The sequence below is a fragment of the Malaclemys terrapin genome, chromosome 4 (assembly GCF_027887155.1).
Source record: "Malaclemys terrapin pileata isolate rMalTer1 chromosome 4, rMalTer1.hap1, whole genome shotgun sequence".
Taxonomy (NCBI): Eukaryota; Metazoa; Chordata; order Testudines; family Emydidae; genus Malaclemys; species Malaclemys terrapin.
In genome coordinates this window covers 25760455-25774639 of record NC_071508.1, presented here as the reverse complement: position 1 = coordinate 25774639, position 14185 = coordinate 25760455, and the positions used below count along the sequence as shown (strand labels likewise).

Here is a 14185-nt window from a genome sequence, read left to right as displayed (position 1 = left end):
GGGCCAAGCCGCGAACTCCGCGGGGCCTTGGCCTCCGTGTGACCGGCTCCTCCGGGGAGGCGGCGGCGCTGCCGCCGCCGCGTCTCTCTCTCTCTCCCCGGGTGTTTGGCCCCGGGCTCCCTGGTGTGTGCGGGGTCCTGGCTCTAGCCCCGAGGGGTCCCTGTCTTCCGGGCGGGCGGCCTGAGAGTGCCGCGGCGGGGCAGAGAGCCGGGGGGCCGTGTTGGGAGTGGGGTAGGGGTGTTTCTGTCTGGTCGTGTAGCTTCCGGCGGAGCGAGTTCTGGAGCTTCCCTGTGTGCGGGGCGATTTGCTGTCCCGACTCATCCACCCCCTCCCGCTGAGCGGGGCCAGGGCTTGGGCTTCCCTAAAACATCGCTGGGACCAGCCACTGGCAGGAAACCTTGCAAAATTCCCTCCGGGTTCTCAGAAAATCGGTGTCCTGGAAAGCAAATGTAGCTGAAAGTCCTGCAAGCTCTATGGGTTACTCAGCGACCTAGGGGTTTGTGGCAGCTTAGAAAAGTCAGTTGTTTTTAAATGTCGTCTTATGTAATTCTTCTGTTTCTCTTCTTCCCCTCCCCCCCCTCCCCAAATGCAACCTTCTTTCTTCTGGAGTCCTAGTATTTGATATTCTAGTCTCTCCAAATGTAATCCATTAATACACTAGCTGGAGGTTTCTCCTAGAATAAGCAGCAGTGAACTAATGAACAGTGTTGATGCTTATGTGAGTTTTAGGCTGTAGAGTTAACACAGGTAGGTGCCGTCAGAAGAGACCATTCTGCTTCAAATGGCATTCCAGTTTCTACTGCAACTGGAAAAGCTGGAACCATATTGGAGGCTTAAATTAAATATTGGAAGTGTACAGTGATTTATGGAAAACTTAATTCTATCCATTCCGTGTAGTTATACTCCCCTCCTCCTACCTGAATTCGTTTAATTCTGTGACTTGACACCATGCCCTTCTCACAGGAGGAGAGCTGAGTGTACAACATAGTGTTTGGATAGGGTTTTATTTTGTTTTTAAATGTACATGCTACACTATATTAGGCAATTTTGAAGAAGTGGGACTTGCACTTGGATTGGAAGATAGTTAGGTTTGTGATGGTCTTTGGTTTCTGATGCAGATCAGTGGTGTATATTTCTACTGGCGCTAGAAACAAGGCCAAGGGCAGCAGTATATTTGCCAAGAGAGGCAACAAGGGGTGAAAGCTAGTGCTACTTGTGGCTATAATCTTTTTATGTGCTCATATGTTCATTAGTAGCTGAACTGAGATGACACTTCCATTCCCCTCAAAAATTCCTCTCTGCAAATGCCTCTGAACACTGTCTTAGGACACATTTGGTTTGCAACTGGCCTGGGCTGTCAAATGTCAGACTTATAATTGCGTTACGCTTAGAGGTTGAATGCTACTAAGTTATGCACATTTTCTTTCTCTTAAATATGTCTGAATTCCTTTATGTTCCAGGTAGATCAGAATCTTAAGACTTCACAACTATAACCTGCCAAATAAAAATTCCAAGGCTAACCAATCCATGAGTGGGCATCGATCCTCAAGGAAGCGATGTGGAGAGTCACGCTTAGAATCCCCTATGGATTGTGGTCATGTTCCTGCTACAGTGTGTGTGTTACGCAAGTTGGTTCAGTTGCCAACACCGCCATTGTCAAAACACCAGCTAAAGCGGTTAGAAGAACACAAATATCAGAGTGCTGGACAGTCCTTGCTTGAGCCACTAATGCAAGGTTACTGGGAATGGCTAGTTGGAAGAATTCCAGCCTGGATTGCCCCAAATCTGATCACCATTATTGGACTGTTAATAAACATATGTACAACAGTAATATTAGTGTATTATTGTCCAACAGCTGCGGAGCAGGTAAGAGATGGGCTTTTAACTATGACACACTTCATATTTAATGTGAGTAGCATGGAGCCAACATTATTGTGGCTGTGTTCTTGTGTTTGGGGTTGTGTTGCACTAAGTGATCCACCATTGTTATTTTGAGCTGTTCTGTGGACACACATGCTTTGTGTGAGGTTTTTTTTTTTTCTTCTTTTCTTAGAGGTCTTCCTACTTTCATTTCCTACACACATGCTTATAAGTGGATTTCCATGTTGGCACTTCATGAAGAAAACAGTTGTGTTCTGCTGCTCGCTAGTTACACTGGGGCAAGTGGAAGTGATGTCAAGGGCCAACATGCACTAATGTTGTGTTTGTCTGGCCCTGCCCAAACACTATGTGAAACATTCAGTCAAGGAATATGTAATATCACAATAGAATGGGAAGGGAGCTCAATCTGTTCTAGTAGCAATTGTGCGGGGGCTGCTGCAGGCAGAGAGGAATTGGTTTGCATCCTCACAAAAAGCTGCTGAGTTCCTATGGAAGCCTTAAGAAAAGGAAGCTGGAGCTATCTTGTCCTGGCATTGCATGTATAGTTACCACCTGTTTGTTTTGTGTGTGTGGGTTTTTTACTACTTGTGGTTGGACTGTGGTCACCTGAAGCTCGGTGTAGACTAGAGTTTCTTGTTGTTGTGTTGTAATTCAAACTGAGTTGATAGGTAGGTCTGATGCTTCTTGGTGCACGCAGGGCTGTGAGTCACCTCATTACTACCTGCCTCCAGCATGAGGAAGTCTTGCCTGTGCTAGCTGGGTGATAGCTCCCTAACATAACGAGCCTGTTAGCCACTCAAGCACTCTCCCATGGGCTACACCATCCTTGGCTTTGCCTTGCAGATTGACAATAGATGCACTGCAGCCCCTGACTCCCTTTTGAAGTGTTACCATGTGGTATCCAGCCTTGATCACCCAGTGTACCACAGTTTTTTTTAAACCATAGACTATGGCTCCTGTATTATGTGTAGGGGGGGATAGCTCAGTGGTTTGAGCATTGGCCTGCTAAACCTAGGGTTGTGAGTTCAATCCTTGAGAGGGCTGCTTAGGGATCTGGGACAAAAATCAGTACTTGGTCCTGCTAGTGAAGGCAGGGGGCTGGACTCAGTGAGCTTTTAGGGTCCCTTCCAGTTCTGAGATATACACTTGAGTTCAATTATAAAATAAAAATTTATTAAAGAATAGATTCAATTAAAAACAACAAGCCAGTGTGAGAGATGGGAACAAGGGTGGTTTTATAGGTCATCAGAACATGCATTCTGGAGCCTAAACTTAACTAACAGCTTATGCTTATATCTTAAGCTTACCTCACTCAAAGTTCTTTCCAGCATTTTCAGCCACGCGTGCCTGACAATCCTTTTTTCATTAAGCAAACTTTGCAGTCAGTTTACTTCCTCAGTGAGGGATGCCATGGTGTCTTTCTGCATACCCATGTATACCAGAACAGGCCTTTTAATATCCACCTGAAAATAGGTTGGTTTGAAAAACACAAAAACCCCACCATTATAAATGCTGGAGGCAAAGTGGGGTTTGGGGTGGAGGCTGACAGCTTGCGACCTCCCATGTAATAACCTTGTGACCCCCCAACCCCTGAGGGGTCCCAACCCCCAGTTTGAGAACCCCTGGTCTAAGAAGACAAATGCTTAAAGTTCTGGCATCTGCCTGCATCCCTTCTTGCTATTATCACCAGTGGAGGCATACTCTTTGGAAATAAGTCTAGTGTGTTTGTGTTTAAGATAGTGAATGCTGCTTTAACTTTGTTCTCCTTATGTATTTCAGCGGTCTAGTTACATGATCACATACTCCTCAAATAATACAACACATTATAAAACTTGTTCTACACTATTAACTGCAATCTGTTGTAGTACAATATAATACTTACTCCTGGGGGAATTCTGCACCACAGCATGTGTGCAGAATTCATGTCCCCCACAGATTTCTCTGCTTCCCTGCAGAAAAATGACTTTGATAGGGATGCAAAGGGAAGCTGCAAGAGCAGTCCTACACTACTCCCGAGCAGTGCAGGTACATCATTTCAGGCGTCAGGAGCAGCTGGTGGAGAGGTAAATCACTGCAGGGCTGGGGACACTCCAGTCAGTGGCTCCTATCTTGAGCCAGGGTCAGCTGCTAGTCTGGCTGGGCTGGAGGCAGGAGAGGACGGGACTTTCTCAGCCTTAGCCATTCCTTGCAGGAGAAATGTTAGACCCACCAACCAACCTCCCCCAGCTGCAGGGAGCTCAGCATCTTCCCCTGCTTCCTGCCCCCATCGCTTCTCGGGTGGGGGGAAGGGGCACCGTGTGGGGAGCTGCTCCCCCATGCATCTGGACCTCCCATACCCAGACGCCCCTGCCAAGCCTCCATCTGGTACATCCAGAACCCCCCTTGCCCTCCATATCTGAACCTCAGCCCCTGCATCTGGAGCCCCCCTGCCTCTGGACCCTCACCCCTGCACCCAGACCACCCCCAACTGAGCTCCCTGCACTCAGACCACCCACCCTAATGCCCCACCCCCTGAGCCCACACATCCAGACCCCCCCATGCCACTGACACCCCCTCCCATGAGCTGCACCCATACTCCACCCGATGAGACTCCCCCTCAGCACCCAGACCCCCTCTGCTGAGCCCCAACCACCTTCACCTGGAAGCCTCTGCAGAGTCCCATTGCTGCTGCACCGGGGACCCCCCTCCCATGAGCCCCTGTGCATTCAGATCCCCCCCACATCTAGGAACTCCCCCCCCCTCACTGAGCTGCCTGCACCCAGACTGTTCCACACAGAATCTTCTCACCCCACATCTGGATTTTCCCCTCTACACTTGGATCCTGCCTGGTTGAGCCTGTGGCACAAAGGGACAGGGCTCAAGAGTGTTTCTGGGGCAGGCCCAGGCCTTGTGCTGTGTCAGGGTCAGGTGCAGCCTCACGGCTGAGTCCGTGTCCTGGGGCGGGGGCATCTTCCACCTTTGTGCAGCCACTGGCCTATGCACCCCACTGCCATGCTGGTGCTTCTGCATTTATTTATTGACAAAACTTTTTTTTCATAGATTCATAACTTGCACAGTTTTAAAACATTGTGTGCAGAATTTTTAATTTTTTGGTGCAGAATGCCCTCAGGAGTAGACAGTGTACTGTGTGTAACAAAGGTCATGAAAGAGACAAGGTGGGTGGGGTAATATCTTTCATTGGACCAACTTCTGTTGGACGGAGAGCGAGAGAAGCTTTTGAGCTACACAGAGTTCTTCCTTAGGTCTAGGAAAGGTATTCAGGGTGTCAGATCTTGTTTTTTAGCTCTGACAGTTTTTAGCATAAGTAGTTAGCATGTATTCTAAGGGACAATTCAGGGTGAAGTTAATGAAAGTCACTTGTATGAAAATACACACTAAAACATGCTTAGACAACATATGTAATACTGAATAATGATAGTGAAAAGTACAAGCTGGCAGAGAGGGGTTTACAATTAAAATAACTTTCAATACCTCTGTCCTAAGTGTATCTTGGTAATTTTTACTGTAAATACCTTAATGCTAATTATTTTAACTGGATATAGAAAAACACACATGGATCTATTTAGGAAAAATCTCAATTTTTAGTTTGCACTTTTCCATTTAGAAATAATGTTAGGTGTTTAAAAAAGTACATTCTTATGTGAAATTCAAATAACATACAATACTTGGATGAAGTAACCTTTGACTGTTATCACCACAGTATGAGTATCTACTGCAAGTCAATGTGACTTAGATGTTTTTGAAAATCTTACTGTAATCAAACAATATAAAGTTACTACAGCTCTAAAGTATATTTAGTTTAGTAGCAAACAGCTAGTGATATTCTACAATAACAAATTAGTGTTCAAAGGGTAACTGTCTCCAGTGGGGAAAACTGTCCTGTTTTGTGAAGTGCATGGGTACTGACAAAAATTATGAAAACGCATATCTTAGAGGAACTTGTATTAAAAAAACAAATTTATAAGTTGAAATTGAAAACAGTGTAAATGTATAGGTTGGTACTCTAAGATTGTAGGAGAAAACTGCATGACAGTGAAGTAATATAAAGACCTAAAACTACTGTAGTATGTGTGCACTCGGAGTAAAATAAAGTTTCACCCAGTAAACTGCAATGACTCTTAAAGTATTGGATCCATGTGATTTGCTATAGTGTGTAAAATTGGGCTATACCTGTATGCCTACCTTTTTGCAAAGAATTCTGAGAACCTCAGGGGAGGGGTGGGGGAACTCTAGTAAAAAACATCATTATTTATTATTTGCATAACTGGTATTGCAACTGACCTGGGTTTAGTTTTGAGCTTGACACGTAGGTCATGATCCTACCACTGTGAAGCTTATTGCAGGATTGGGGGCCTTATTTCATATGTATCAACATTCAGAGTAAAGGCTGTCCTGTGGGTGCACGCATAGCTAATTTAGGGCTTGTCTGCATGGCCCCAGAGTTCAGATTACAGAGGTGTGAACTGCAGCTCACACTAGTGTGCTATGCTGTAACTCTCCTGGGTAGACCCTGTGGGCATGAACCTGAACTAGGTACCTTTTATGCTCTCTCTCTGTGTGTGTGTATCTCCTCAATATTTATTCCACTCTGTATGCATCTGAAGAAGTGGGCTGTAGTCCACGAAAGCTTATGCTCTAATAAATTTGTTAGTCTCTAAGGTGCCACAAGTACTCCTGTTCTTTTTGTGGATACAGACTAACACAGCTGCTACTCTGAAACCTAGGTACCTTTTAGTTAGCTTAGCCCTGTTTGAAAGAAGACTGTTAACATGAACTTGATACCTTTTAGCTTGCAACAGCAGTGTCCACATGAGGGAGTTGGAGTGCAGCATACCAGTGTGTTCGGCAGTTCACACCCCTGTAGTCCAAACTGGCAGGGGGAAGGTGTAGGCATAGCCCTAGTGGCATAGCAAGTATATGTATTTCATGGTGTATAGCAAATGAGACATGGCTCTGAAAGAGTCTTGTTTCATTTGTTACACATCTGTTTAATGTGAATGTCAGCTTCACTGTGCTTCCATAAACTACTCATGGAAAATGGAACTACTTGTGCATCTCTCATACCCCCTTTTGTAAAGCACTTTGAGATCTACAGGTAAAAAAGTGCAAAGTATTACTGGTCCCACTTTGCAGACATGAAAACTTAGACAAAGATAGGTTGAAGGATTTCCGTTGATGGCGCTAATAGCGACTTAGACTTTAACCACTGAACCAAAGGATTTGGATTTGATTCCTTGATCTAGCTAAGACTTGGCACCTGTTTTATCATCTGTAAAACAGGGATTTTAATACTGAATAATGTACCCCACAGCCACATCTGGATTATTAAAGAGGAATGTTTATGGTGTTTTGAGTGACCACAGATTGGGAGAAAGCAGCGTTACTTAGAAACTGGAAGAGCTGTAGGGGTGAGAACATAGTTCCCTAGCCACTGAGATTTTCAAAACTTCACTATGTGAGTCTATCTGATCCTGGACATCTTCTCTCAGCACAACATGCTCGTGTGCTCCAGGATTTTCAAAGAATGGATACCATCCGCAACCTACTTTAAATAATTCTGATGTTTGAATGCTGAGAGTTAGATGCTCAGATCTGCAGAGGGCCACCCAGGAATCAAAGTGCCTAGAGACAACCCTGATTGTGCCCCATTATGCAAATGTGTTACTATACAGTTATTGTTTCTCAAATGTAGACTGGTACTGTGTGGTGGTTTGTTTGTTTGTTTATTTATTTATTTTTTCTTCAGCCTTAGGCCAGGTCTACACTAACCCCCTAATTCGAACTAAGGTACGCAACTTCAGCTACGTGAATAACGTAGCTGAAGTTCAAAGTACCTTAATTCGAACTTACCTTGGTCCACACTCGGCAGGCAGGCTCCCCCGTCGACTCCGCGGTACTCCAGCTCGGCGAGAGGAGTACCGCAGTCGACGGCAAGCACTTCCGGGTTCGACTTATCGCGTCCAGACAAGACGCGATAAGTCGAACCCAGAAGTTCGATCGCTCGCCGCCGAACTACCGGGTAAGTGTAGCCAAGGCCTTAGATTAATATAAATACTGCACTTTCTTAATGTAGCTCTCCTTTTTTTTTTTTTTTTTTTTTTTTAAATGTGGAATTTTTAGTTTCTTGCATCTCGCCGTTTTCCCCTACCCCCAAGGATCAACTATCAAAAACGTATTCATGAATATTTGCAGTACCTGCAAATATAAAGTATTTTGGTAGGAGAATAAAGATCTGTTTAGGGCGTTTCAAATCTTTAATAACCTTTTACTGACCTTCACTTTTCTTTCCCTCACCTCCCCCCTTAGGCACCTCCGTGGGCATATCTTGCTTGTGCATGTGGCCTTTTCATTTACCAGTCTTTGGACGCTATTGATGGAAAACAAGCAAGAAGAACCAATAGTAGTACTCCTCTGGGAGAACTTTTTGACCATGGTTGTGATTCACTGTCCACAGGTATTGTCACTTGTAACTGGAAGATGATGGTTAAATAAATCTATTTATTATTAGGAAAATCTCTAAAATATAAACTAGAATATAGAAAGAAAAACCTTTGTCAGGCATGCTATTGAAGAGATGAGCAATTTGATGCTATTGTTACATTGCCAAATAAATCTTCTTTAGGTTGTAATTTTTTATTTTTTTTTGAAGCAGAACTTAAATCTGACTAGTTTAGTGTTACACTGATACTGCTGAATCAGGGCCTAAATCCCCTCAAGGTTTTTGTAAGAATCTGTAAAGCTCTAAGCATGTAAGTGGTTCTGTTGACGTTATGGGGTCTACACATGTGGCTTGCTAATTTTGAGCCTAATTTAGTAACTTTACCTAGCTTATGTTTAGAATACAAAGAACACTTCTAATTTAGTTTTAGATATCCTTTATTAAAACAATTTTAAAGTCCGATTTTGGGCCTAAACTATGACACTGGGAGTCCAAATTCAGCCCTGACTCTGCTCTGTTGAAAGCAGAGGTAACTTTAAACCTGTGTCTTCAATGAAAGATTCAGATTCTTTTTGTTTGGGTACTTAGATCACAGTTTATAAGACTCTAACATTTAAATTTTGATGGATGATCACTCTATTTTGACTTCGTAATTTTAGATGTATAGAATGCATAGTTTACTCCTGAGGGCATTCCGTGCCAAAAAAATTAAATTAAATTCTGTGCACAATATTTTATTTTAAAATAATGTAAATTTTATTTGTCAAATAAATGTGGAGGCTCCAGCATGGCATTGGTGAGCACTGGCTGTACAGAGGTGGGAGATCACTGTGCAGCTCTCCCTCCGTTTCTCTTCCTCCTCCTCTCCCTCCCCTCTCTCTCCCCCCCCCCCCCCCCCCCAGTACACGGATTCAGTGGTGAGGCTGTACCCAACCCTGACACAGCGCAAGGACCGGGTCTGCCCCAGGAACACCCCAGGGCCTTGCCCCTCCATGCCAGGTGTGGACAGGCAGGCTCAGCAAGGCAGGATCCAAATGTGGAGGGGCTTAGTGTGGAGGGGATTCAGGTGTTGGTTGAGAGGATTCTGTGTGGGGCAATCTAGGTGTGGGTTCTGTGTGGGTCAGTGGGTGATCTGGGTCCAGGGTAGATCTGGATGCACAGTGGCTTGTTGGGGAGTGGGGAGGATTCTGGGTGCAACAGTTAGGGGACTCTGCAGTGGGGGGGGTCAAGGTGGTTGTGGCTCATTGGGGGAGGCCAGTGTGGGGGAGTGGGGATCCAGGTGCAGCTGGTTTGGGTTTAGGGGGTGAGGATCCAGGTGCAGGTGGCTTATTTGGGTGCTCCAGGTGCATGGGGAGTGGGGCTCATTGGAGTGGTTCTGAGTGTGCGGGGAGTGAGGCTTGGTGGGAGGGTCTGGGTATGAGGGGGTCTGGATGCATGGGGATTGGGCAGATGGAGCAGCTCCCTGTACAGGGATCCCTCCCTTGGCAGCTGAGGAGTGATGGGTGCAGGAAGTGTGTGTGGGAGTTCTCAGAGATTCCTGCAGCTGGGGGAGAAACCTGGGGTTGGGTCTGACCTGGCCCCGGATGCCATGCAGGGGAAGAGGAAGTCCTGTCTTCCCTAGCCTAGCCGGGATTAGCAGTTGAGCCTGGAGCAGAGTAGGAGCCACTAGCTGGGTCTTCCCCAATTCCACCCTCTGCCCCACAACGATTTACCTCTCTGTGGACTGCCCTGGGCACCAGGAACATACTTCTGGAGAGGGTTGCATGACCGGTCTTGTGGCTTCCCTTTGCTTCCCTGTCAGTTTTTCTGCAGGGAAGCAAAGAAATCTGCAGGGGACATAAATTCTGCACATGCGCAGTAGTGAAGAATTCCCCCAGGAGTAACAGTTGCCTTTTTTTGTCATTCTCACATGAGAAAACTTGGGAATTTCTTTTAATGAAACACGCAGTGAAAGAAAACGGCAAACTTGAACAAAAGTAAACAAAAACAAGGAAATTCCAAATTAAGAGCCTGATCCCATAAGTTGCTGAGAATCTCTTTTAAAGTGCTGTGCCCCCTCTCAGCTCCCATTGACTTCAGTAGGAATGGGTGCCCTCTACAATGGGTACCCTCTGCAAACTCTCTTAGCTGATGTTCTGCAATTCTGTTATGATATTTCAGGATTAAGATTATGCAGAGATATTGTAGTTCACAGTAATGTATAATCAGCAGCATCTCAGCAGTTACCCTGTGAGATGCTGAGCACCCTCAATGAACAGCAATAATAAAGCAATGAAACATTTGCATTAATTGAACTGTTTTTGTTTATTATGTGACCTGTAATCTTTGTTAAAAGTCTTTACAGTAAATCGCTACATTATATAGTAATCTCACAGTGCCGCTTTCTCTGGGTCCTTTGCTAGAATTCTGTCTCCTGTATGGCTTTGTAAAGATTTCTTTGTACATGCTTGTTTACTTTTGTCTGATTTCTTCTGCAGTCTTTGTGGTTTTGGGAACTTGTATTGCTGTGCAGCTGGGGACGAATCCTGACTGGATGTTCTTTTGTTGTTTTGCTGGGACGTTCATGTTTTATTGTGCACACTGGCAGACGTATGTCTCTGGAACATTGCGCTTTGGAATGTAAGTAACTCAGCTGAAAGTAAAACTGTAAACAGTGAAGTCAGTTTTCTGTTCAATATATGTCCTGTACTAAGATTCTTAAATTAGTAAAAGTGTGTGTGTACATATGAATACATATACGTATATTCACACACTTTTTTATAACCTGTGTTGACTACTATATATTGGAGTCTCTGCATACAAAAATAACACTAAATAATTTTTGAGCCTCTTGTTATCAGGAGAAGAAAAACTTCTGCCCTCTGAAATAATTGCTAACAATTTCTGATGTGAATTAAACACAAAATAATTAGATAGATGGCAACGTGATTTCAGTTATGCAGTCATTCCTGTGTGTCTGGGAAAAATCAATCACCACATTTGCACAGCAGTTCATTTTTGCAAGATGTGCATGTTTAATCCCTGAGCGCTGATCTTAAATAATAAGTTTTACTTAACTCTTAATAGAATGTGGTGAGATTTTTTGATGTGGAAAATTTAATATAAATTGACATTTTTGCCTACAATCTGAAGCCCTGACCCTGCATTGGGGTCTGTGTTAACAGACCCCAAGTGCTTGTGAGAAGTCTCTGTCTCTGGGAGTGAAATTTTGGCCTTATTAAAATCAATTACAAAACTTCTGTTGATTTAAGGGGGGGCTAGTGCGGCAGGATTTCATCCAGAAGACTAGGCTATTAGGTTCTGATGGAAGATCAAGTCCCTAATCAATGGCTGTTGTGTAATCCTATTGGCTCTCATAGACTTTAAGGTCAGAAGGGACCATTATGATCATCTGGTCTGACCCCCTGCATGCTGCAGGCCACAAAACCGTCCCTACCCTTTCCTTGACTCTGCTGATGAAGTCCCCAAATCCTGTGTCTTAGTGACTTCAATTGGCAGAGAACCCTCCTGCTAGAGATCCCTGCCCCATGCTGCGGAGGAAGGCGAAAAACCTCCAGGGCCTCAGCCAATCTACCCTGGAGGAAAATTCCTTCCCGACCCCAAATATGGCGATCAGTAAGACCCCGAGCATGTAGGCAAGAGTCTCCAGCCTGACCCTTGTTAGCCATTATACTGTTTACCTACCATTGCTTGGTATTCCTCAGCTAATATGTTTTACCATTAAACCATTCCCTCCATAAACTTGTCTAACTTAATCTTAAAACCAGACAGGTCCCTCGCCCCCACCGTTTCCCTCGGAAGGCTGTTCCAATATTTCACCCCTCTGACGGTCAGAAACCTTCGTCTAATTTCAAGCCTAAACTTCCCCACGGCCAGTTTATATCCAGGCTCTATATCTACATATGTATGAAGTCAATCTGCCAAGTATATTTCAAATGAGGTTAAGCAGCCTATTGAAGGATGCCCTCTATGCTGAACAAGAATCATAATTTTATAACATTTATAGAAATTTTTGATATTCTATTAATTTGTGGTGGTTTCCAGCATTAAGGTACATGCAAGGTATAAACATTATTCATTAAATGGTCAGTCAACAGGTTTTTGGGTATTGCAAAATTTTATCAAACTGAAATAATCAAGTTCTGGACCTTTTGGCTGAAATAGCCCCTTAAGGAGAAATTTAATATTTATTGATCTCACCTGATAAGTCTCGTTGTTAGCTCATTGACTAGATTTCTGATAGAACCATATGAAACACCAGGATAGCCAGTATTCCATAAAAATCAAGGGTCAGACTCTAATCTCAATCACATAAATCCAGAGCAACTTTAGCAACCTCATTGACTTCTTTTGAGATTCATGTTGTAACGGATGGAAATTTGGTCCCAGTTCCTGGACTTATCCACATAAGACTTATGCCCATAATGTTAGGTCCTTCTTCTTTCAGAACACAATAAGGGCGCCACCCTGGGACGGCCGAGCACCTTCAGCTCCCATTGAAATCAGTGAGCATTGAGGACAATGGGCACCCTGCAGAGACCATCCCAAAGAGTCTGATTTTTTTTTTTTTTTTAATAAAGGCCTAAGCATGGCTTAAATGTTGAAAGTGCAAGTTATAATATATCTCAAACTATCTGATTTCCAGGTGCAGTCAGAGAAGTAGCCATGTAAATATTCTCATTTCCCCATATAAACTCTTAAGATCCCTTTCACTGGGATCAATGCACCAAAACTTGTCTCTAATTTTACAGATGCCATGTTTCAAAATCTAATTCTACAGGAACCTCACTGTTAAAATGAAAAATATCAGTATTTTTTGATAAATCAATATTTATAATACATCTTAAAGGTCACACAATTATATTATGTGCTCAGTATTACAAGTATTAGATCAGCATTTGTATAATGAACTCGTACTTTTAACCATTCCCACTGTCATAAGGCTAATAGGCTTACAACAAACTCATTAATGTCTTCCACAAAAACCTGAGAATGAATATTAGGAAAGAAGACCATAAACAGTGCTAAATATTAGCTTGTCTCTGAAGCTTTCTCTTTACTAATCTTTGCACTGTAAGACTTATTCTGCCTACCTCCTGAGACTTGCAGATATAGATGTTGGTAGCTCTCATTGACTGCTTCCCCTTGGATGACTTGGCACTTCTATTCTACAGTAACAAAGGCTATTTTTGTTGCGGCTTTAGTAGTAAAGAATTACTTTGTTACCTGACATGTTAACAGCCACAAAGTCAGTAGCTATTTTGGATTTAATTGGAAATTAAAAAGTTGAATATGAGAAGTATAGCTGAAGCTTTGGAGTAAATTTGATTTTATTTGTCAAACTACAAAATTAGTTCCCAAAAGGAAATGGCAATATAACTGGACCTGTGTACTGCATTCACTAGAAATATGACTTGATATTTTTATTCAAATACAGAACTCGTATTCAGAGGTTACATACATTGAAAATGGGCTATTCAGCTGTAAATGAAAGGTAATGGTAAATGGGAGTGTGATGAGTTGGGGAAGGTAGGCTACAAAATACTCCAGCAATCTGTTGTTACATCATTAATTGTTACAGTAGCTGTGAAAGAGGAAGTAAACAGAATAATGAAATAAAATGTGGAGACTTATAAACTGGTGAAGATATAAGGAAGATATAAACTGATCTACAGAGGTTAGAAATATGGGCAGGAAATAAAAGGAGATTGAATCTGGAAGAACACATCTGTATATGTCTGAAAGAAAGCAATCCCCCAGACAATACATAGGAAGGGCAGCAGAAAGCTGTGATGCTCTAAGAGACTTGAGGGTGATAGTTGATACCAAATTAGAAATGGCCTCTCAATACCACGGTAGACTGTA

At 43.4% G+C, this 14185-nt stretch overlaps 1 protein-coding gene across 3 annotated transcripts in view; it reads left to right on the top strand.

The window, feature by feature from the left end:
• Positions 1-14185, top strand: part of CEPT1 (choline/ethanolamine phosphotransferase 1) — a 51020-nt gene that overhangs the window by 122 nt on the left and 36713 nt on the right. The window contains exons 1-4 of one of the 3 annotated variants that reach the window (XM_054028068.1): positions 5-123; positions 1461-1866; positions 8188-8335; positions 10798-10939. In XM_054028068.1, the coding sequence (XP_053884043.1) occupies positions 1528-1866; positions 8188-8335; positions 10798-10939 (629 nt within the window). In that variant the 5' untranslated portion in view covers positions 5-123; positions 1461-1527. Of the gene's footprint in view, positions 1-4; positions 124-155; positions 517-1460; positions 1867-8187; positions 8336-10797; positions 10940-14185 lie in introns of those variants that run through there. The other 2 variants (XM_054028066.1, XM_054028067.1) reach the window with 2 other exon arrangements.